The sequence below is a fragment of the Oncorhynchus tshawytscha genome, linkage group LG24 (genome assembly GCF_018296145.1).
Source record: "Oncorhynchus tshawytscha isolate Ot180627B linkage group LG24, Otsh_v2.0, whole genome shotgun sequence".
NCBI lineage: Eukaryota > Metazoa > Chordata > Actinopteri > Salmoniformes > Salmonidae > Oncorhynchus > Oncorhynchus tshawytscha.
Window position 1 is genome coordinate 8,232,375 of NC_056452.1, and position 25,490 is coordinate 8,257,864.

General features: G+C 42.8%; 1 protein-coding gene across 2 annotated transcripts; it reads left to right on the top strand.

The window, feature by feature from the left end:
* LOC112223768 (serine/threonine-protein kinase tousled-like 2) lies at positions 1-25,230 on the top strand. 2 transcript variants are annotated; one of them, XM_024386959.2, is made up of 20 exons: positions 1-685; positions 3,484-3,566; positions 10,529-10,600; positions 11,506-11,607; positions 11,806-11,904; positions 12,016-12,138; positions 12,498-12,590; positions 13,506-13,616; positions 14,318-14,454; positions 14,629-14,835; positions 17,352-17,418; positions 17,566-17,663; positions 18,243-18,324; positions 18,721-18,812; positions 19,351-19,440; positions 19,607-19,776; positions 20,561-20,699; positions 21,780-21,891; positions 22,222-22,329; positions 24,176-25,230. In XM_024386959.2, exons 2-20 carry the CDS (start codon positions 3,486-3,488, stop codon positions 24,353-24,355), a joined length of 2,163 nt encoding a protein of 720 aa, XP_024242727.1. In that variant the 5' UTR covers positions 1-685; positions 3,484-3,485; the 3' UTR covers positions 24,356-25,230. The 2 variants fall into 2 exon arrangements, with proteins under 2 accessions (XP_024242727.1, XP_024242728.1); XM_024386960.2 differs by lacking the exon at positions 11,806-11,904 and having other exon boundaries at positions 2-685.
* The last annotated feature ends 260 nt before the right edge of the window (positions 25,231-25,490 follow it).

Consider the following 25,490-nt stretch of genomic DNA (forward strand, 5'->3'; position numbering starts at 1 on the left):
TCCCCCTCCCTGTTCTATTCAGACCGAACAAATTGCATCACACTTGTTGTTTACATTGCATAAACAGTCTCAGAATCTAATTGATCTGACTGAATTTGGTGGGAGTTCGGGGTCATGTCCGCAGCAGACTGTCGATGCGAGGTAGCTAGCACACCCTGTCTGTCGAGCATGCAGACGGATTTAGTCCGCCCATCTCTGGTCTTTCATCGATGACTCGCGAATGCTAGCTAATTGTGTAGCTAATTCAATCTAATGTTAACCAGTTTATCGCAAGATAAACAATTTAAAGTTTTATTATTTCAGCGGCAGATGAAGGATTTCGACATTCAATCGCCAAAACAAATTTCATATTAAACTTTTTAAAACAAATTTTACCAAAGAAGAAAGGCCCTTTCCAAAGAAACTACAACAACAACCCTCGAGCTGGGAGTTGCTTGTGCATGGGCTACAGCCTGCAAGGCGGGCTTGGAAACCCCGAGGATTCTCGGCCTCCTGGTGTTCCGAGGGAAAGAGAAGTCACCTGAAGTCAACAGATGGACAATGCTGAAGTGGACGTTTTATGGGGTGTTTAAGTGTAGGGTCTTTTTGAGAGACAACGGGACATCAGCAGCTAGTTAACTTCGCTATCGCCTGAGCTCGAGGGACTGAAAGACCCCCACGGACCTTGCAAGCGATAGCGCGACAGGTAAACAAAGTTGTTTCGACTGACTACATACGTTAGCCAGCCTCTTCAATAACTAACTATAGTTAGCCTAGCTAGCTATTAAAGCAGTGCTTTAGACAGAGTAACGTAATTATAACTACTAGTAGCCAAATTTAAGTAGTAATACTTTTTTTCCATTCCTACAATCAATATGTGGCTGTACTAGCTGGTGTTAGCTAACGTTATGTATTATGGTGTTAGCTAACGTTATGTGCCACACCAAAAGTAACTAGAGTAGTTAGCACTGACTTGGTTAGCTAACTTAACTAACTTACCCACAAGTTACGGACCTGGCTGAGGTTCGTTAGGTTAACCGTGCATTGGAAACTGAAATCTCAGATCTAGTTAGTTAGCCAGCCTAACTAAGAACATGGCAAATGCTATACACAGCAGACCACCACAGTGCCACACCATGCTGTCTGGTGTGGCACTCGCATAGTCTATGTGAGTGCCACACCAGACAGCATCCTCAGACAAAATGTAGTAGCGATAATGTCATACATTGCTTTGTCAATCTTATAATGATTAGTTTACCATATTCTCTCGTGGACAGATGCATTTAGCTGACACAATCGAGCATCTGACGCAATAACACGATATTTTAGTTCTGGGTTTGAGAGTACCATCTAGGTAACTATATAGTTCTATTCTTTATTATTATTATTTTTTACTATTTTCTACATTGTAGAATAATGCAATGTGGTGTGCCTGGATACAGCCGTTAGCTGTGGTATATTGGCCATATCCCACAACCCCCGGGGGTGGCACGTAGCCTAGTGGTTAGAGCGTTGGTCCAGTAACCGAAAGGTTGCTGGATCGAATCCCCAAGCTGACAAGGTAGAAACCCATTGTTCCCCCAGTGCTGAAGACGTGGATGTCAATTATGGCAGTCCCCCACACCATTCTGAGGGGTTGGGTCAAATGCAGAAGACACATTTCAGTTTCAACCCCTTTCCCTGTTTTAAACTGGTTACCAACACACTTATTTTTACTGCTCTAATTAAGTGGGTAACCAGTTGATAATAGTAATAAGGCACCTCAGGGTTTTGTGATATATGGAAAATACACCACGGCTAAGGTCTGTATCCAGGCACTCCACGTTGTGTCGTGCATAAGAACAGCCCTTAGCCGTGGTATATTGGACATATACCACACCCCCCTAGGCCTTATTGCTTAAATAAGTCCCTTTTGCGCATGTACATGACTAGATAAATCCGACAGGGGAGTTTGAGTGATGAAAGTTGTACAGAGGATCTTAATCTTCGGCGCAAGAAACACCCAGATGAACTTTAAAAATATATATAGTAATATTAGGCTATTTTCTGGCAATTGTGACAGATGTTGAGACTACAAACAGTTATAAATGTCCTATTTTGCGAGATTGTCGTGTCATTTCAATAGGCATAGGCTACAGGCAAAAATCTGGGTGTATGATTGTAATTCAACTTTGCCTTGGTTTGCTTAGATAGATGCAGGTAGCATACAGCCCTTGATAGGCCTACATCAGTCTACAGTAACCCAGGCAAGATGTCAACTGAATGAGCTATCAGCCTGCTTAGTCCAAATTAAGACTAATTTATTCAACATTAATAGTTTGGCGATTTCGAGGTAAGATGCTTGTTTCCCAATAGCAGCCTGCTGGAATAGGCTGTGGATGGGGTTGTAATTTCAATCACTGAATTAAATATTAATGATATGTTTGATCTGAATATGCTTGTCAACAACAGCCAGTATTTAGATTAGATTTTTTACCTGTAGCCTATTTGGACTGTTAAGTCAATCTAATGCCTTCTAACAATTGCAGATAGAGCTTTGATAACTTCCAATTTAATTAACTAAACATGGTTGTTAATAATTGCATAACACAAGGCTAATGTAATATTACTCAAGTTATAGGCTATTTATTAAATCAGTTTGATAGCTCCAGGTAGGCTACACAAGTGGCACAAATTGATTTGCTAGGACTCATGTCAACATTTTTATTGTTTCAAATGGTAGCCCTGCTCACCATTCACTCAGCAACAGCCTCACCGCCTGATAGTCAGCAGCAGCATGTCACAGTGAAATATATATATATAAAAATTTTAAATTATTGAGAAATGCCATGGTGGGCGCTGTGAAACTTATAAGTAGCCCAAAAACCCATAACCAATACATTTTTCAAAGTAGCCCAATTTTGCAGGAAAACTGCTAACATAGCAACCCTGACGGTGGAGTTCATTTTACATGGCCTGGTGACCCGGGAGGACCAATGGAATGTTCTAAAATGAACAAACTCCGCTACCTGGGGCATCAGGCCATGTCAAATGAGCGCAATTAAATTGATGGCCTGCACATGCGCAGTTCGGTACGAGACGACCATTAGACCCGAAGACATGTTTCTGCGCATGAGCTTAGCAAGCCAACGTCTCCATGACATCACCTACAAGTGTGATCGGGGATTCATATTGGAGAAGCAGCTTCTGCCTATCTTCATACTGTACAGTCTTTTATACCAGTGTTTTCGTTATAATACCCATAAAACCTAGCGGTCAAATGCGGAAATGGGTCCAATCGTTTTTTCAAAATACATTTTTCCCATAGGGGAGTTTAGTACTTACAAGGTCTTTTTCATGAACAACTGTGTAGGTCTTTTTTTTTTGACAACTGTGTAGTTGCTAGACGGAAGCCACTCCTCAGTAAAAGCACATGACAGCCTGCTTAGAGTTTGCCAAGATTCTCTAGTCTGATGAAACCAAGATTGTACTCTTTAACTAACACATTCTCTGTCCTTTCCGTAGACATGATGGAAGAACTGCACAGCCTGGACCCTCGGCGGCAGGAGCTGCTTGAGGCTCGCTTCACAGGAGTCGGAGTGGCCAAGGTCTGTCTCTCCATTCAATTGTGTCTGCATCCATTCTGTGTGTGTGACAGTGCTGCCCTGGCATCCAGTTTGCATTTTATCAATCATCAGCTGTCTCAGCAGCACTCTGTGGCAAGGCACTCCACCGGTCACACACCACACACATGCACACCCACCCACCAATGGAATAGTCAGCAAGACAAGGAGACCCCACTGCTTGATGTTACCAAGGGCCAGTGTTGCTAATTAAAGTTCACTCCAGCCCCAAATTAATAGGGGAGACAGACTTGTACCATATCACACCTACTCATTGTGTTTTAATTTATTTTGTTTTATTTACTATTTTCTACATTGTAGAATAGTACTGAAGACATCCAAACTATGAAATAACACAAGGAATCATGTAGTAACCAATAAAGTGTTAAACAAATCCAAAATGTATTTGAGATTCTTTGAAGTAGCCACCCTTTGCCTTGACAGCTTTGCACACTCTTGGCATTCTCTCAACCATCTTCACCTGGAGATGATTTTCCAACAGTCTTGAAGGAGGAACCACATATGTTGAGCACTTGTTGGCTGCTTTTCCTTCACTCTGCGGTCCAACTAATCCCAAACCATCTGAATTGGGTTGCGGTCGGGTGATATCTGGAGACAGTAGTAATCTGATGCAGCACCATCACTCTCCTACTTACACAGCCTGGAGGTGTGTTGTGTCATTTTTCTGTTGAAAAACAAATGATAGTCCCACTAAGCACAAACCAGATGGGATGGCATAATGCTGTGGTAGCCATGCTGGTTAAGTGTGCCTTGAATTCTAAATAAATCACTGACAGTGTCACCAGCAAAGCACCAACACACCACCACCTCCATGCTTCACAGTGGGAACCATACATGCAGAGGTCATCCATTCACCTACTCTGCGTCTCACAAAGACATGGCGGTTAAACCAAAAATCTCAAATTTGAACTCATCAGACCAAAGGACAGATTTCCACCGGTATAATGTCCATTGTCTGTGTTTCTTGACCCAAGCAAGCCTCTTCTTATTGATGTCCTTTGGTAGTGGTTTCTTTGTAGCAATTCGACTTTGGAGGCCTGATTCACGCAGTCTCCTCTGAACTGTTGATGTGTCTGTTAGTGAGGCTGGGTACTCTAATGAACTTATCCTCTGCAGTAGAGGTAACTCTGGGGCTTCCTTTCCTGTGGCGGTCCTCATGCGAGCCAGTTTCATCATAGCGCTTGATAGTTTTTGCGACTGAACTTGAAGAAGCGTTCAAAGTTCTTGCAATGTCCCGCATTGATTGACCTTCATGTCTTAAAGTAATGATGGACTGTTGTTTCTCTTTGCTTATTTGAGCTGTTCTTGCCATAATATGGACTTGGACTTTTACCAAATAGGGCTATCTTCTGTATACCACCCCTACCATGTCATAACACAACTGATTGGCTCAAACACATTAAGAAGTAAAGAAATCCCACAAATTAACTTTTTAACAAGGCACATCTGTTAATTGAAATTAATTCCAGGTGACTACCTTTTGAAGCTGGTTGAGAGAATGCCTAGAGTGGGAAACACTGTCAAGGCAAAGGGTGGCTACTTTGAAGAATCTCAAATATATTTTGAATTGTTCAACACTTTTTGGTTACTACATGAATCCATGTGTTATTTCATAGTTTTGATGTCTTCACTATAATTCTACAGTGAAGAAAATAGTAAAAACTAAGAAAAATCCTTTGAGTAGGTGTCAACTTTTGGCTGGTATGTATGTATGTACAGTTGAAATAGGAAGTTTACATACACTTTGGTTGGAGTCACTAAAACTCATTTTTCCACCACTCTACAAAATTTCTTGTTCACAAACTATAGTTTTGATAAGTCTGTTTGGACAAGTAATTTTTCCAACAGTTGTTTACAGACAGATTATTTCACTTATAATTCACTGTATCACAATTCCAGTGGGTCAGAAGTGTACATGCACTAAGTTGACTGTGCCTTTAAACAGCTTGGAAATTCCAGAAAATTATGTCAAATCAAATCAAATTTTATTTGTCACATACACATGGTTAGCAGATGTTAATGCGAGTGTAGCAAAATGCTTGTGCTTCTAGTTCCGACAATGCAGTAATAACGAACAGGTAATCTAACTAACAATTCCAAAAAACTACTGTCTTATACACAGTGTAAGGGGATAAAGAATATATACATAAGGATATATGAATGAGTGATGGTACAGAGCAGCATAGGCAAGATACAGTAGATGATATCGAGTACAGTATATACATATGAGATGAGTATGTAAACCAAGTGGCATAGTTAAAGTGGCTAGTGATACATGTATTACATAAGGATGCAGTCGATGATATAGAGTACAGTATCTACGTATGCATATGAGATGAATAATGTAGGGTAAGTAACATTATATAAGGTAGCATTGTTTAAAGTGGCTAGTGATATATTTACATCATTTCCCATCAATTCCCATTATTAAAGTGGCTGGAGTAGTGTCATTGACAGTGTGTTGGCAGTAGCCACTCAATGTTAGTGGTGGCTGTTTAACAGTCTGATGGCCTTGAGATAGAAGCTGTTTTTCAGTCTCTCGGTCCCAGCTTTGATGCACCTGTACTGACCTCGCCTTCTGGATGACAGCGGGGTGAACAGGCAGTGGCTCGGGTGGTTGATGTCCTTGATGATCTTTGACCTTCCTGTAGCATCGGGTGGTGTAGGTGTCCTGGAGGGCAGGTAGTTTGCCCCCGGTGATGCGTTGTGTGAGGTTATTTTCCTGAGACCTCACTACCCTCTGGAGAGCCTTAACGGTTGAGGGGGGCGGTGCAGTGGGGAGGAGATGCCATACCAGGCGGTGATACAGCCCGCCAGGATGCTCTCGATTGTGCACTTCATGATGACGGATGTGAGTGCTGTGGTTGAGATTGCGGGGCGGTAGTCGTTTAGCTCAGTTACCTTAGCTTTCTTGGGAACAGGAACAATGGTGGCCCTCTTGAAGCATGTGGGAACAGCAGACTGGTATAGGGATTGATTGAATATGTCCGTAAACACACCGGCCAGCTGGTCTGCGCATGCTCTGAGGGCGCGGCTGGGGGCTGTCAGGTAGGGTGGAGGTGATATGGTCCTTGACTAGTCTCTCAAAGCACTTCATGATGCCGTCTGGGCCTGCAGCCTTGCGAGGGTTAACACGTTTAAATGTCTTACTCACTTCGGCTGCAGTGAAGGAGAGACCGCATGTTTTCGTTGCAGGCCGTGTCAGTGGCACTGTATTGTCCTCAAAGCGGGCAAAAAGTTATTTAGTCTGCCTGGGAGCAAGACATCCTGGTCCGTGACTGGGCTGGGTTTCTTCCTGTAGTCCGTGATTGACTGTAGACCCTGCCACATGCCTCTTGTGTCTGAGCCGTTGAATTGAGATTCTACTTTGTCTCTGTACTGGCGCTTAGCTTGTTTGATAGCCTTGCGGAGGGAATAGCTGCACTGTTTGTATTCAGTCATGTTACCAGACACCTTGCCCTGATTAAAAGCAGTGGTTCGCGCCTTCAGTTTCACACGAATGCTGCCATCAATCCACGGTTTCTGGTTAGGGAATGTTTTAATCGTTGCTATGGGAACGACATCTTCAACGCACGTTCTAATGAACTCGCACACCGAATCAGCGTATTCGTCAATGTTGTTGTCTGACGCAATACGAAACATCTCCCAGTCCACGTGATGGAAGCAGTCTTGGAGTGTGGAGTCAGCTTGGTCGGACCAGCGTTGGACAGACCTCAGCGTGGGAGCCTCTTGTTTTAGTTTCTGTCTGTAGGCAGGGATCAACAAAATGGAGTCGTGGTCAGCTTTTCCGAAAGGGGGCGGGGCAGGGCCTTATATGCGTCGCGGAAGTTAGAGTAACAATGATCCAGGGTCTTTCCACCCCTGGTTGCGCAATCGATATGCTGATAAAATTTAGGGAGTCTTGTTTTCAGATTAGCCTTGTTAAAATCCCCAGCTACAATGAATGCAGCCTCCGGATAAATCGTTTCCAGTTTGTAGAGAGTTAAATAAAGTTCGTTCAGAGCCATCGATATGTCTGCTTGGGGGGGGGATATATACGGCTGTGATTATAATCGAAGAGAATTCTCTTGGTAGATAATGCGGTCGACATTTGATTGTGAGGAATTCTAAATCAGGTGAACAGAAGGATTTGAGTTCCTGTATGTTTCTTTCATCACACCATGTCACGTTGGCCATGAGGCATACGCCCCCACCCCTCTTCTTACCAGAAAGATGTTTGTTTCTGTCGGCGCGATGCGTGGAGAAACCCGCTGGCTGCACCGCTTCGGATAGCGTCTCTCCAGTTAGCCATGTTTCCGTGAAGCAGAGAACGTTACAGTCTCTGATGTCCCTCTGGAATGCTACCCTTGCTCGGATTTCATCAACCTTGTTGTCAAGAGACTGGACATTGGCAAGAAGAATGCTAGTGAGTGGTGCACGGTGTGCCCGTCTCCGGAGTCTGACCAGAAGACCGCTTCGTTTCCCTCTTTTTCTGAGTCGTTTTTTCTGGGTCGCTGCATGTATCCACTCCGTTGTCCTGGTTGTAAAGGCAGAACACAGGATCCGCGTCGCGAAAAACATATTCTTGGTCGTACTGATGGTGAGTTGACGCTGATCTTATATTCAGTAGGTCTTCTCGGCTGTATGTAATGAAACCTAAGATGACCTGGGGTACTAGTGTAAGAAATAACACGTAAAAAAAACAAAAAACTGCATAGTTTCCTAGGAACGCGAAGCGAGGCGGCCATCTCTGTCGGCGCCGGAAGTAATGTCTTTAGAAGCTTCTGAAAGTCTAATTGACAACATTTGAGGTAATTGGAGGTGTACCTGTGGATGTATTTCATGGCCAACCTTCGAACTCTGTGCCTCTTTGCTTGACATCATGGGAAAATCTAAAGAAATCAGCCAAGACCTCAGAAAAAAAATTGTAGACCTCCACAAGTCTGGTTCATCCTTACGAGCAATTTCCAAATGCCTGAAGGTACCACGTTCGTCTGTACAAACAATAGTACGCAAGTATAAACCACGCAGCCGTCACACCGCTCAGGAAGGAGACGTGTTCTGTCTCCTAGAGATGAACGTACTTTGGCACGAAAAGTGCAAATCAATCCCAGAACAACATCAAAGGATCTTGTGAAGATACTGGTGGAAACAGGTACAGAAGTATCTATATCCACAGTAAAACAAGTCCTATATCGACATAACCTGAAAGGCCGCTCATCAAGGAAGAAGCCACTGCTCCAAAGCCACCATAAAAAAGCCAGACTACGGTTTGCAACTGCACATGGGGACAAAGATTGTACTTTTTGGAGAAATGTGCCCTGGTCTGATGGAACAAGAATTGGTTTGGCCATAATTACCATAATGTTTGGCGGAAAAATGGGGAGGCTTGCAAGCTGAAGAACACCATCCCAACCGTGAAGCACGGGGGTGGCAGCATCATGTTGTGGGGGTGCTTTGCTGCAGGAGGGACTGGTGCACTTAACAAAATGGATGGCATCATGAGGGGAAATTATGTGGATATATTGAATCAATGTCTCAAGACATCGGTCAGGAAGTTAAAGCTTCATCACAAATGGGTCTTCCAAATGGACAATGACCCCCAAGCATACTTCCAAAGTTGTGGCAAAATGGCTTAAGGACAACAATGTCAAGGTATTGGACTGGCCATCACAAAGCACTGACCTCAGTCCCATAGAAAATGTGTGGGCAGAACTGAAAAAGCGTGTGCGAGCAAGGAGGCCTACAAACCTGACTCGGTTACACCAGCTCTGTCAGGAAGAAGGCCAAAAATCACCCAACTTATTGTGGGAAGCTTGTGGGAAGCTACCCGACACGTTTGACCCAAGTTAAACAATTTAAAGGCAATGCTACCAAATACTAATTGAGTGTATGTAAACTTCTGACCCACTGGGAATGTGATGGGGGGGGGAAAAATGCTGAAATAAATCATTCTCTCTACTATTATTCTGACATTTCACATTCTTAAAATAAAGTGGTGATCCTAACTGACCTAAGACAGGGAATTTTTACTCTGATTAAATGTCAGGAATTGTGAAAAACTGAGTTTAAATGTATTTGGCTAAGGTGTATGTAAACTTCTGACTTATGTATTTGTGTGTGGTTTAAATACTTTATTGTGTGATACTCATTTAGTTAACCTGTCTTACACACAGTGCCTTCAGAAAGACATTTTAGCAAATGTATTGAAAGTGAAATGCATAAATATCTCAATTACATAAGTATTCACACCCCCGAGTCAATACACTGTAGAAGCACCTGGCAACAATTACAGCTGTCTTTTTAGGTTAATCTCTAAGAGCTGTGCTCATGTGGATTATACAATATTTGCCCATTATTCTCTTAAAAATTCTTCAAGCCCTGACAAATTGGTTGTTGGTTTTTGCTAGATGACCATTTTTCAGGTCTTGTGATAGTTTTAAGTAGATTTGAGTCTAACCTGTAACTAGACTATTCAGGAACATTTACTGTTTTTTTTGTAAAGCAACTTGTGTAGATTTCGTCTTGCATTTAGGTTATTGTGCTGTTGAAAGGTGAATTAATTTCCCAGTGTCTCGTGGAAAGCTGACTGAACCAGGTTTTCATGTAGGATTTTGCCTGTGCTTATAGCTATGTTCTGTTATTTTCATCCTAAAAAACTCTTCCTTGCCGATGACAAGCATACCCATAGCATTATTCAGCCAACACCATGCTTGAAAATATGACCAGTGGTACTCAATGAAGTGTTGGTTTGGATTTGCCCCAAACATAATGTTTTGTATTCAGGATGAAAAGGTTATAAAATAAATAAGAAATACATTTAAAACTTCAGTCTACCACAACAAGCTGTGGCTAAAGTAAAGGGGCCTGAATACTTTCTGAAGGTATTGCAGGACAGAAGGGTTTAACATCCATTTTCTTGTTGACCAATGTATTGTTTCCTCCAGGGTTCGGGAATAAATGAGTCGTCTAACCAGAGCCTGTGCAGCGTGGGCTCTCTGAGCGACAAGGAGCTGGAGGTCAGTATGACTATATGCGTGTGCCAGGAGCGGCCTTTTTTCTAGTACAGCAGATTGGCTGACTGTCATTCATGTTCCATTCACCCAGCTCAATGTAACGTCGATAAGTTTAGGCTACTACATGATACTCAAGTGTTCCCTATACCCATCATGAGGTCCCTACAACAGGTAGAGAGAAACATTCAATACCACCTTGCACACTCTTCCCTGCATCTAGCTGGTCTAGGGCCTAATCATTAGTCAAACAGTTTGCAAGGAAGTCAATGTACCCAGAGGGGGACGAAAGCCAGCTGTTCTCCGGCTACACCATAGTACTACCCTACAGAGTGCTGTTGAGGCTACTGTTGACCTTCATTGCAAAGCAGTGTGTTTTATTCAATTAATTTGCTAACGTGAATATATTTCTTATAGTTTTATCTAAGAAGGATAAATCAAATAAAATAAAGTTAACTTTAAAAAAATATATATATATATATATATATATATATATATATAAAAATTCACTGCGGATGGTCCTCCCCTTCCTCCTCTTAGGAGCTTCCACTGGCGTGTGTGTGTACACACACACACAGTCTTGCTTATCTAACCTTGTGGGGACACACAATTCAGTCCCATTCAAAAATACTATTTTCCCTAACCTTAACCCAAAAACCTAAACCTAGCTCCTTAACCTAATTCTAACATTAACCCTAAACCCCCTAGAAATAGCATATGACCTTGTGGGGACTAACAAAATGTCCCCAGTTGGTACATTTTTCTGTTTACTATTCTGGTGTCCCCACAAGTATAGTTACACACACATACACATGATCAATGGAAATTAGGTAACCCAGAAAATATGGACCCAAGTTATTCTGTAGTTGTCTTTCCTCCAATGGTGTGTACTGTGTGATTCGGTTGCTTAGACACCAGAGAAGAAGCCCAGTGATCAGAGAACCAGGAAGAGGAAAGGAGAGCAGTATGATAAGGGAGGCGCCAGAAGTCACAAAATTAGCGATTATTTTGAGGTGAGTGAGAAATTCATGATGTGCGTAGCTTTCTTTCTAACATATTGATATCTCATTACCTTCACACGCGAAGCACTTTAACACGCTTGAATTGAAATACAGCGTTTCTTCAGGCTCTTTGTCTGTGCTTGTACTTTCATCCTTCAATGGCTCAATCATTTCTCTCTGTTTCTCTCATGCGCACATGCTTTGACTCAGTTTGCTGGTGGTAGTTGCCCTGCCACCAGTCTGGCGCGGGGCATCCCTCCCCTGGTGCGCTCCTCCTGTCAACACTCACACTCTAACCCCCCAGTGGCGGTGAGCACCAGCCCTCTTTATGGTCCCTCACTTAACGACTAACATGACTCTCAGTGTAGATCGATGGGAACAGTCTGAAATATTTCTTCCCCCCCCCTTCTATCTCATTAGGTGCAGCAGGGCAGTCCGTCGTCCACAGGCTCAGCAGCTCCCGCCGAGCCCTTCTCCTCCTCCTCCAGCTCCCTGAAGCCTGTTCTCCTCCACTCCTCCTCATCCTTCCACAAATCTACTCAGGTAAACAACCCTGCCTGGCCTCCCACCTTACCTGGCATGGCTAGACAGTTGTCTCTCCTTGGCACAGCTCACATCCACTTCTGCCATATTAGAACCTACTGTTGTTGTGCCACTCCATACTAGGCAGTTGAAGTAATCCTATCCTTAACTTGGAAATAATTGGAAAGCTGGTTATTGACCACCAGCCTAACTACGCATTTGTTGATTAATCAACCCTATTGATGGATGGATTGTCCCTTCTGTCATTAGTGCCTTTTGTACTAATCTCTCTCCTCCCTCTCTTTTCCCATTTCTTTTTCTCTCTCCCTCTCTTTTCCTCTCTCTCTCCTCCCACTCACTCACTCTCACACACAACCCAGTCTGACTTGACGCTTGAGAAGCTGACAGCATTAGAGAACAACAAGAACTCTGACCTAGAGAAGAAGGAAGGACGGATAGACGACTTATTGAGGGTAAGACATTGTTTCACATCTTTATCTCTTTATACGGCATTGGAGTTACCCGTTAGAAGAAAAACTGTAGGAGAATCCAAAATGTTTCATGTGACCAAAACGTTGCTTGTTTATTTGCACATCATCTGAGTTTACCTTTAAAAAATATATATATAATAATCTATATACATCTCAAAGTAATTGTCGAATGATGTTGGGTAGTTACTGTGATAGTAGCTGTAGGTGTCTGATAACTAGAGGCAAAATTACTACTGTATACAAACACCGGTGTCATCTGAATTTCATAATTCCTAAATGTGTACATTCATTAATTAAATTTGTAAGATTCCTATTTGCATAAAATAGACAGAGACCAGTCTTACCAAAATTAGATAATAGTATTTATTCTCTGAGCTCTCTGCCATGGAACCAAAAACAACAGTTTATATACAAAATATGACGTCATAGGTTATAAAATGTCCTTCCTCCTATCGACCAGGACAAAACAGGTTCAAAAGTTTATTCCAACCCGCTCGCTCACTCCAGACACACACTTATCAAGATTCACTTCTGGAATCTTCACCTTCATCCATCACTATTTAGAAGACCGTTCCAGATAATGGAAAACCCAGGAAAACACTCGCTGCCTTATCTAAACATCCCAGAGCTAAGTTGAGTGGGTTCAACCATAGGTTAACGATCCTTTCTGCTTACTTAAAACCCACAATCCATTTCCTCCCCAACCTAGCTGGAATGGTATTAATTATGTTTAATTACCTCCTGTTTCAATCTACACAATCCCTTCCTTATGAATTAATATTATTAATCAGATATAATAAAACAGAGTAGAGTTTATTTAGTTATAGTTCTATTTCAAATGTAGATATTGTTTAGTCATTATTCATAAAATTCCTAACAGGGTTCTTTTTTTTTTAGGCTAACTGTGACCTGCGGCGCCAGATAGACGAGCAGCAGAGGGCGCTGGAGCGGTACAAGGAGCGCCTCAACAAGTGTGTGACCATGAGCAAAAAGCTGCTTATCGAGAAGGTGAGTGTCTGTATTTCCATGGACACCCTTGGTTCTAAATGTCCAAAATAACAAACTGATATGGTTCAACTTAAAAACGAGCAGTACTTAGTGCAAAATCGATACCGAGTGGCATAAGGGTCTGTGTGTTCACACCGCAGAAGAAGCACAACCTGGCTCAAGGTAAATTCTAACCCTTGGAGGTCCAGAGTACAAGCTACCTGGTAGTTAAATGGCAATTCCACCACTTTACAATCTCATGTTCGTTATCTCCAGCACAATACCAGTGTCTACATATGTAAAAAGGTGCATTTCTATGTTTTGTAGGGAGAAAATATATAAAGTTAAGTTCTACCCGATGATATCATCAAAAGTTAAAACAGTGATTTTCAAACATGAGTTTCACAGAGATGTGGAGAGAAAGAAAATATCCTCCTTCTGGCTAGAAACATATTGCAGGTTTTGAAAAACAATGTTTTTCTTTACTTCACAGAACCATTTTTTTAGGAACTCTTTATTTTTATTTTTTACCATAGATCATAGAAACACGCTGTTTTCACATGTGTAGACACTGATATGGTGCTGGAGATAATGATTGAGGTTGAAAAGTGGCGGAATTGCCATTTTAATTAATTGGCCGGAGATTCTACTCACCTGGTGTCATAGGTCAAAATCAGACCCTGATTAGAAGTAAATAATTGTAATCAGCGGTGTGTGTCCAGTCGAAGCAGGAGAAGAGGACGTGCCGGGACAAAAGCATGCAGGACCGCCTGCGACTGGGCCACTTCACCACCGTGAGACACGGAGCCTCCTTCACCGAGCAGTGGACCGACGGATATGCCTTCCAGAACCTCATCAAGTCAGTACACACACACATACACAACCTCTTCAAGTGAACACACACACAGCTTAGAGTCACACACACATACACTTTACACCTAATGCATAGAAATAAATAGGACTATGATTTCAATGGCCCAGCACTGTGCCATCCTCATTGCCCCTCATTGTGTCTGCCTCTGTGTGTTCCCAGGCAGCAGGAGAGGATAAACTCTCAGAGGGAGGACATAGAGAGACAGAGGAAGCTGCTGGGTAAGAGGAAGCCTTCTACCACCACCACCACAACGGCCCAGAGCCTCACCCTCCTCACCACCCCCAACACCATGGAGCCTCCAACCGCCCCCAACAGCTCCGGTACCAACAAACGCAAGAGCAAGACCAACGGACAAGACAACGAAGCGTAAGGACGATTTGTACCTCTGGCTTATCTTTGTGGGTCATGTTCATTAGGAACAAAATGGAATAAAACAAAGGAAAACGGGGAGGGACTACATGAACTTGTCCAATAAGAAAGGCTCCTTCTCATTTTCTATTGCAAAATGTTTACCCTTGAGTATCCTTATGAACATGACACAGATATAGGGAAAGGGTGTCCCAATGCCCTTTTTAGGAATTTTAGACGATTTGATTTATATAGGCAATATGGTGAAACTTCCACCTAGCTTATTAGAGGACAAGTTGAAGCTATTACGATATTGCTTACACCTGTTAAATCCTCTCAGATCTCCACAAGTGCAGAGGGTCTAGGGGTCGATTTGGCCAGTGTCGTTGACTTATGCCAAGCCCCCACAGTAAGAGTTTGGAACGATAGTGGCACGATTCATGTGTCGCAGCTGTTTTTCATGATCTTTAGATCGTTTGTGAAAAACGGGAGCTCATGAGTCACAGTATGGCAGGTTCAACGACATCCAATTTATTGCACTTGTGAGCTCCGGACAACACCAAATGTCTGAATTTTCTGTCACAGTTCTGCAGGAGTTGGCAAGGTAACTTTGTTCAACTCTGAGTACTTGGGCTAACCGGTACCATGAAAATGTCTCACCTTTTAGCCAGGTAAATGTCTATGGCAAAGAAACCTTCGAAACTAACCTGCTCTGGGGCAGGCTAACTCCATTTATCCTGAATGAAGTGTCTGAGCTGTGAGTTGAGGACCAATGAAATCAGATTTCCTACCTTTTGCAAAGATTGCGTCATTTGAGGAAGACTACTAAGGCGAACCGAGTGGGATAACTGGGCCCAAAATCTTCTCAAGAAGGTGGTGCATCTTATTTCATTTTTTCCCACTAACCAAGCAAGACTTTTTATATATGGAGGTCATTGAGAGCGTGTCAAATTTGGTCCCAGAAAATTGCAATGGCTTATTTGCTGCGTGAGGCTTATTTGAATAAATATATGTTTTGTAATGTTTAGATTGTTACTAGTGTATTGATATAAGTAAGACCCATGACATCCCTGCAACTTTGAGGGGGAAAAAAACACTTTATATCAGAGTTGTCTATTCACATGCGTATCTGCCCTCTCATTGGCTAGAATGGTCCAACTCCCACCTGATCTTTCCTCCCGACTGCCTTCCGTTTTTGAAGACATTTCATTTAATTGTTAGAGCGGCCGCTTGAGTATCTGGTCAACAGAATGGATGATCTGCGACAATATCCACCGTCGTAATACGGATGAATCCTGAGCTGGAATGTGACACTAACTGAAGCTGGCTAGCTTTTGAAAACCCTAAGTGGATTTAGCTTCTAATGTAGTATGCCACTCTGATCTTTTGTCCAATTATTGGCAAAGCACTAATCTGATTTGGTCAAAATACTAGTTAGTGGCAAAAGATCCGAATTGGACTGCCCTTTATTAACATAGCCATTGTTCGCCGACTAGAACGTATACATTATGACAGATTTGAGAAATAAGCCATTCATTTTGTTTGAATCTGTTATTTTGAATGATGAAATAAAATCTAACTTTATTCATAATAGTGGAAATGACACGAACAGCGTCACAGCAGCTGAGTCGCAAAGTGTGAGCACTCTTCTGATAGCAAATCTTCAAAATGTACCAGCTGTTCTTTCTCTCTTACAGTGGAGGATATCAAAATACATTAGCCTTTACAAAAAAATCACCGTGTGGGAGAGCCATTAATGAAGAGGGTGTTAGGTTCTTAACAAAGTTCAAAACGGATGACTAGGAAAAGCTCAAATCAAGTTTATTCACCCACTGGGTCATATAGCTGTAAAGACCAAGACATTTTTACACAAGCACATATATTTATACCCTCCTACTAGGCAGAGTCAACTACTTGCACATCTAGACACCCAGTACTTCTCGATTGCTAGTCAGGAACTTAATTGGTTCCTCTCACTGGTGTAGTCATGGCCACGCCTCCCTGCTAGAACCTTGGTGGGTGTATATGTGTGTAACAGAACTGTTCCTTCTCACTTCATCTGTCCTGACCTCGGCCCAAATTCCTCACTCCTCCCTACTCCATGGCTGTCCTACCTTTATCAGTAACTAAAACCAGACTGTTGCCCTTTGCCTTCCTCCATAGGATCCATGAGATTTAACAATAACATGTTTGACCGACTGTAAACGTCCTGCCTCCTCCCCATTTGTCTCACTCAGTAACTTTCCATACACCTAGTTCTTATCCACCCTCCACTGACACAAACCTATACATTCATTATACATGGAAAGTAATCAATAAGTTCTAGTAAGGTAGCATGAATAAAGATATTTCAAGCTAGAATCCAACAAGCGTCAAATATGCACATCCAAGTTGTTCAGGTGCTGAACAGCAAGCTTCCACACAGGTGTAGCTGGTCCGTTGATTAAGCGCCTGAGGCAGTCTTCAATAGGGACGAAAACCGAATGAAGATTACTTTGTTTTATAGTTGCCCCTTTTGTCTTTGAACCACACAGGTTGTCGCTTGCAGAATATCACGAGCAGGAGGAGATTTTCAAACTCCGGCTTGGGCATCTAAAGAAGGTACTGTCCGTCTCCGCTGAAAAGAAACAGGGGAAATGCAATACACAATAAATCCAAACAGTACTGTCATTAGACATGATTGTTATATGAAGAGTGTGTGATACTGAGTGACTAACAAGTGTGTGTGTGTGTGTGTGTCTCCTGTAGGAGGAGGCAGAGATCCAGGCAGAGCTGGAGAGGTTGGAGCGTGTCAGGAACCTCCACATCCGGGAGTTGAAGAGGATCCACAACGAGGACAACTCCACGTATGCTCCCCTTGGCCTTCCTCTCTTTTTCTGCATTCCATTCCAATTACCAAACTCGTTCTCACTACAAAGTAGATTTATCTTATCATGGTCCTGAAGATTGAAGGCAGGTTGATGTTTGTCATGAATCTTGCCCTGGAGGCAGAACTGAGAGATTTCCGCTAGCTGGGCCAGCTGTAAAGTCATAATTGGCTATATTGTAAAATTTCATGAAAACAAAAATGTAACCATAATTTAAGGTTAGGGTTAAGCATCAGAATTGGCAGTGTGGTTGGGGTTAAAATTCGATTTGTTGACTTTTTGGCTACGCCAGGTAGTGACCACTGCAGAGCTGCCTCCAGGGCAAGATTCATGACAATAAATGCCAACCCGCAGATTGAAGACCTTGATTATTTGAATCTAGTGGGTTAGTGGAGCAAAAGCCAGCACATCCTGTAGCTCTCTAGGACCAGCAAGAGTACAGAACATTTTGGAGTGGACTGTCCTGTTGTATGTTTATCCTCCTGGAATGTAGCATGTACCTGTTCCTTTGCTCAATCCTCATTCAGAAACTGACCAGTGGTCTCCCCCTCTCATCAGATTTAAGGACCACCCCACGTTGAACGATCGATATCTGCTATTATATCTACTGGGACGAGGTGGCTTCAGTGAAGTTTACAAGGTGACCACTTTTTAGTCTTGGTGTCAGTAAACGTCGGCAAACAGCTTTGTCACTGAACCTATATAACATGAGAACAGTCTAACCAGCTCTGCTAGGATGAGTAAAATGGTCAGAGTGAGGTGTTCTCATTTTGTTTCTGGAAGTAGCTAGCAAACTAGCCAATTTAAGCCAGTTAACTTGAGAACCCTCAGATTAACCCTACTCCTTGGCCAGAGCGTCCAGTGTGCCCTCTATGCGCTCCGAGTGAACGGACAATCTGACAACGCTCTGAATTTACGAACGACCTAGAGCGCACTCTGTAACACTGGAGGCAATTTACGAAAGGCATCCATACATGTAATGAACTGAATATTGCTCTATAACATTGTTTTGGTCTGACTCTGTGTTCATCCCTAGGCCTTTGACCTAACGGAGCAAAGATACGTGGCGGTTAAGATCCACCAGCTCAACAAGAACTGGAGGGACGAGAAGAAGGAGAACTACCACAAGTAAGGAAACCTGCGGCTGGACTGTCATTTTGTGTCCGCCAAACAGCTGCCTCGGCACACAGAATAATAATTTGAAGTAGACTGGAAAGCATTTTATGGAAAACAAGTTTGATGTGCTGCTATTGCCGTTTGTATCATATACAACACAGTTTCTCGCTTTTTACTTTAGATTTGAGTAAATAATTGCTGCCTTCTCATAGATATCATCCAAGAGAAATTCAAAGATTAAATCAGTTGTTTTGCGTATAGAAAATGTTGCCTCCAACTCCGCTACCTCAGTCGTTGGCAGTGTTTTAAATATTTTAATCAGCCCATAAACTATTATTTGAACTTAAATCACACACAAACTCCTTGGATGGTTGATGTAATACCCCCTTAATCTGTACATCCATTATCCGGTTGTAGGGATTTTCCAAGATGTTCTCGGCTGTGTGTCTTCATGTGAATGCTTAGGTCCGACACTGTAGACTCTACTGTGTGTGTGTGCTGTGTTGAGTCACTACAGTGTTTGACCGTAGTGCATCCATGTTTGTTTCAGGCATGCCTGCAGAGAGTACAGGATCCACAAGGAACTGGACCATCCCCGAATAGTCAAACTGTATGACTACTTCTCACTGGACACAGACTCGTAAGTCACTCCATCACTAACCCATGGATGGATAGGAACTTTCATCCATGCTTTTATTCATAGTCAATCAATTTAGCCCTTAGTTCAGTGTCTGTATGGTGACTTCCATTATTCTAGTTTTTTTCTCCTAATTTTATACGGCTTCACTCTGTGTTCTCTTCCCCAGGTTCTGCACAGTGCTGGAGTTCTGCGAGGGCAACGACCTGGACTTCTACCTGAAGCAGCACAAGCTGATGTCTGAGAAGGAGGGCCGCTCCATCATCATGCAGATCGTCAACGCCCTCAAATACCTCAACGAGATCCGTCCGCCCATCATCCACTATGACCTCAAGCCAGGTCAGTCAGGCCACGGTCAGCTCCTGACAACCCTTACTCTAACCTGCCCCCGATAACCCTAACCTTAATTCAGTGAGGTCCATTTAAGACAAAAGCTGACTCGATTTGATGGCTAGAAATGATGGCTAGAAATGTACACTCCCTTATTGCTGACTACAAATCATCTATAACTGGGCTAATAACACCCTAACTAGCAAAGAATATTAACCAAATGTGCACGTGGCTACATGCATTTCCTGCTTTGATCTCAAAACAAGCGCATCTACTCACAACCGCTCATGGTGTAAACAGTCCAGTTCAAAGTAAGTGGCACAGATTCATACAATGGTTTATTTGCATGTAGGCCCACTGCAGCTCTGATTGGTTATGCCGCTCTGGTCTATGTACAGTACGTGCTGAGTTGTGCATGTCAATGCAATAGAATCCTATTCCAATGTGTTCTGCCTACAACAAAATCTCTTGCCTAGTTAGTTTTGCATACTAATACGTCTTGCATAGTTTGTTTTTGTTTCGGTATGTTGTGTTGAAAGTGGCAAATATTGTTGATTTGATCACAACTGCATCAGTAAAGGGAAACGTTGATATTGTTTAACTAACAGGGAAAACTCTGACCTTTTAGAAAGTTGATTAATCTCTTGCTTCTCTCCGTGGGCTAATACTGTATTTCGGGGCTACTACGCGCTGAAATACAATTAACTGCTTACCACAAATAACCTCAATCAAAAGATTAATCACAATGTGTGTTATGCGTTTCACTACATTTCCCATCTCTCTCTCTCCATAGGCAACATCCTCTTGGTGAACGGCACGGCGTGCGGTGAGATCAAGATCACCGACTTCGGCCTGTCCAAGATCATGGATGACGACAGCTACAACTCTGTGGACGGGATGGAGCTGACCTCCCAGGGAGCAGGGACTTACTGGTACGCACTTTAAACACACTTGCAAGCGTGCACAAGCAAAAACACACATACAACAGCCAGCATTGGAAACTTTTTAACATTCACACACTCAATCTACAATGGATAAATAAATAAAAAATTAAACGACATATGCAACCATTTCAAAAGACTTTTACTGAGTTACAGTTCATATTGGGAAATCAGTCAATTGAAGTTCATTAGGCTGTAATCTATGGATTTCACATGACCGGAAATACAGATGCATCTGTAGGTCACAGATACTGTACCTTTTAAAAAAAAAAAAATTTAAAAATGTGAAGGTAGGTGCGTGGATCAGTAAACCAGTCAGTCAGTGTCTGATGTGACCACCATTTGCTTTACACAGCTCCTTCGCATAGAGTTGTTCAGGCTGTTGATTGTGGCCTGTGGAATGTTGTCCCGCTGTACAAAGTTGCTGGATATTGGCAGGAACTGGAACGCGCTGTCGATCCAGAGCATCCCAAACAAGCTCAATGGGGGAAGAGCTGGGACATTTTCAGCTTCCAGGAATTGTGTACAGATCATTGCGACACAGGGCCGACATGGCGGTGGATGAATGGCACGACAATGGGCCTCAGGATCTTATCACGGTATCTCTGTGCATTTAAATTGCCATCGATAAAATGCAATTGTGTTCGTTGTCCGTAGCTTATTCCTGCCCATAGCAAAACCCCACTGCCACCATTGGGCGCTCTGTTCACAGTGTTGACGTCAGCAAACCTCTCACCCACACGACGCTATACTGACATCTGTCTGGTACAGTTGAAACCTGGGATTCATCCTCGAAGTGCACACTTCTCCAGGGAGCCAGTGGCATTCGAAGGCGAGGATATGCCCACTGAAGTCGTTTACGACGCCAAACTGCAATAAGGTCAAGACCCTAATGAGGATCAAGAGGAGCACACTGATGTCTTTCCCTGACACGGTTTCTAACAGTTTGCGCATGGAACATTTCTGGGTTCTTTTTAAATCCGCTCGTGAAACACGAGACCAACACTTTATATGTTGCGTTTTAAATATTTGTTTAGTATACATTACTAATTTATAATGCCCCCTCTGCAGGTACCTGCCCCCAGAGTGTTTTGTGGTCGGCAAGGAACCCCCCAAGATCTCCAACAAGGTGGATGTGTGGTCGGTGGGGGTCATCTTCTACCAGAGCCTCTACGGACGCAAGGTAAACACACCACGCTCAAGTAGAACGCTTGAATGGATTCCCCTTCGCAACGCTGTGCGTCCTTGCGATGTCTTGCTAACATCGTTCCTGACAAACGTCACCGTCTGAAACGTTACTCTAGAACCAGCTGTTCTAGCGAGGCTACTGAAACTTTACACATTGAAGTATTTATTTGCTAGTCCCTTCGACCGTTCTCCTTTTGTCCTTCTCAAGCAACAATGATCTTGAAAGTCTTGGAGTTTGTAGTCTTTCAAAAGTCCTGCCTCTTTTCCCCCCTCTATTGCTTTTGTCTCCCTCTGTAAATCTCTTTCATTTTATTCCTCTCTCCAGCCATTTGGACACAATCAGTCCCAGCAGGACATCTTGCAGGAGAACACCATACTGAAAGCCAAAGAGGTGCAGTTTCCCCCCAAACCTGTGGTCACCACAGAAGCCAAGGTACGCAACATACATTTGTAAACACACACACACATACGTTTGCATGCACACAAACATTCTCTCTCCATGCACACACACTCACTCTCAAAGTCAGCTAAACCATGGAATCAACCTCCCATCCCTTTACAGTCATTTACCCAGATTGAATTGTATCTTGAGTGAACCATCCACCATTCCTTTAACTTGTCACAAAATATTCAAAAGGTTTGGTCACAAAGGGGGACCAGCGTGTGTGTTTCAGGGTAGGAGGGTGTATGTGATCTCCATCAGCTAGGACTTGACTTTGGATAATCAAATCTCCCCATTTATTTTTGTCTTTTCTTTTATATATATCTCACACACACAGTACCAGTCAAAAGTTTGGACACACCTACTCATTTAAGGGTTTCTTTATCTTTGTTTTCTACATTGTAGAATAATAGTGAAGACATCAAAACTATGAAATAACATATGGATTCATGTAGCAACCAAAAAAGTGTTAAACAAATTGGCTACTTCTTCAAAGTTGCTGAGCACTTGTTGGCTGCTTTTCCTTCACTCTGTGGTCCAACTCATCCCAAACCATTTGAATTGAGTTGAGGTTAGGTGATTGTGGAGACCAGGTCACCTGATGCAGCACCATCACTCTCCTTCTTGGTCAAATAGCCCTTACACAGCCTGGAGTTTTGTTTTGGGCCATTGTGCTGTTGAAAAACAATTGATAGTCCCACTAAGCACAAACCAGATGGGATGGCGTATCGCTGTGGTAGCCATGCTGGTTAAGTGTGCCTTGAATTCACCAGCAAAGCACCCCAAACCATCACACCTCACGGAGAGAACCACACATGCGGAGATCATCCGTTCACCCACACCGCATCTCACAAAGACAGTGGTTGGAACCAGAAATCTCAAATTTGGACTCGTCAGACCAAAGGACAGATTTCCACTGGTCTAATGTCCATTGCTTGTGTTTCTTGCCCAATCAAGTCTTCTTCTTATTGGTGTCCTTGTAGTAGTGGTTTCTTTGCAGCAATTCGACCATGAAGGCCCGATTCACACACTTGATGTTGAGCTGTGTCTGTTTCTTGAACTCTGTGAAGCATTTATTTTGGCTGAAATCTGAGGTGCAGTTAACTCTAATGAACTCATCCTGTGCAGCAGAAGTAACTCTTCCTTTCCTGTGGCGGTCCTCATAAGAGCCAGTGTCGTCATAGCGCTTGGTTTTTGCGACTGCACTTGAAAAAGTTCTTGAAATGTTCCATATTGACTGACCTTCATGTCTTAAAGTAATGATGGATTGTCATTTCTCTTTGCTTATTTTTGCTGTTCTTGCCATAATATGGACTTGGTCTTTTACCAAATAGGGCTATCTTCTGTATACCACCCCTACCTTCTCTCAACACAACTGATTGGCTCAAACGTATTAAGATGGCAAGAAATTCCACAAATGTAACTTAACAAGGCGCACCTGTTAATTTAAATGCATTCCAGGTGACTAACTCATGAAGCTGGTTGAGAGAATGCAATGCTGTCATCAAGGCAAAGTGTGGCTACTTTGAAGAATCTAAAATATATTTTGATTTGTTTAACACTTTTTGGGTTACTACATGATTCCATATGTTATTTCATAGTTTATCTTCACTATTATTCTACAATGTAGAAAATAGTAAAAATAAATAGAAACCCTGAATGAGTAGTGTGTACATTTTTGGCTGGTTATGTGTGTGTATCTATGGGGGGATTTGGAAATGATCCAGACAATTACATTGATGGATGCCACAATCTATATGCAATATTAAAGCTGATCTACCTTCTAAAAATACAAATAAAAGTCTCACTTCGGTGCCTTTTTATCTCTTTCCATCAGGCCTTCATCCGCCGCTGCCTGGCCTACCGCAAGGAGGAGCGCATCGACGTGCTGCAGCTGGCCCAAGACCCCTTCCTCATGCCCCCCTTCCGCAAGGCCCTGGCCACTGGAGCCGGGCCGTTGGTGTCGGGCTCCACGCCCTCCACCTCCAGCGCCTACAACAGCAGTGCCTCGAACTGAGGCACCCAACGCCACCCCAGAAGACCCCTTTGGGGGCCACATTACTCAAACGCCCTCCCTTCTGGATAGTGGGATGGGGGAAGGAGGATGGAGGGGGTAAAAACAGACTAAATGATGGAGTAATATCTGAAGTGCCCTCCCTATCCCCACCCCTACTAAGACATGAAGGGGCAGTGCCAGTCTATGGCTTTTCTGTAGGACACAGTGGCTGTACATGTACACACACACACACACCTGCCACAAATAAGAGAAAGACCTTGCTCTGACCAGTGGGCTGCTTCAGAGGGCTATAGGAAAATGGACTGAAGTTAGTGTGTGTGTTGTGTGCATACATGTTTTCGGGAAAACCAAACAGCTCAAATCAATTTGTATTTGTCACATGTGTTTAGCAGATGTTATTGCGGGTGTAGCGAAATGCTTGTAAGCTAGAAGCATGGAAGCCCTATCTGTTGGCACCATTTTCCTACATATCCATTCCATTTAATTTGAGAGAGGGAAGCTTTTTTTTTTTTTTTTGCTTGAGTTGTATTGTAAGTTGAACTCTATATTTCCCAATAATATAATCCATTACACCACCCCCACCCCCCAATGGTGAGCCATGAACTTTTTTGACAGGCTCAAATGATGGGGGAGTTTCTATTTCTGATGACCTAAGTTGAAAGCATGCCTGGCTGATACATCACTGTTAGGTTTACACTGACAAGTTAAAGAAAGCGGTAATTTTCACTAGGATTGTCACTTATGACTGATTTGAGCAGATTTAAATATATTCTTGGATATTGGATTGGGAATTTACTTTATTTTTTTCATGAGGCTTTCCCTCAAAATGGAGAGGGACGGACTTAATAGAAATGCATATAAACCATTACACCAACTTTTGGTATGACTTTGTGGTTTGTTAGCAAGGAGTTACGACAAAGAGAATTCTCATTCATTGCAAATTGTGCAGTATAACAATCTAAATTCCAACATGACTTAAATAATAGCCAAGTTTATTTTAGTATATTGTGAAACATGATTTCAGCTTGAGCATAGGTGTGTTGTTTACCAGAGGAAAGCAGAATAGCCTAACTGGTAATACTCAAATATTCACAGCCATACAGAGCTAGCTACGTGCTACTTACAAGGCTAGCAA

Excerpts from the sequence above, each read along its gene's own strand:
- LOC112223768 (XM_024386959.2), top strand. The coding sequence starts at position 3,486 with ATGATGGAAGAACTGCACAGCCTGGACCCTCGGCGGCAGGAGCTGCTT. Across the intron at positions 10,601-11,505 it reads TGAGCGACAAGGAGCTGGAG|ACACCAGAGAAGAAGCCCAG; the intron begins GTCAGTATGACT and ends TCGGTTGCTTAG. Across the intron at positions 18,813-19,350 it reads AAGAAGGAGAACTACCACAA|GCATGCCTGCAGAGAGTACA; the intron begins GTAAGGAAACCT and ends TGTTTGTTTCAG.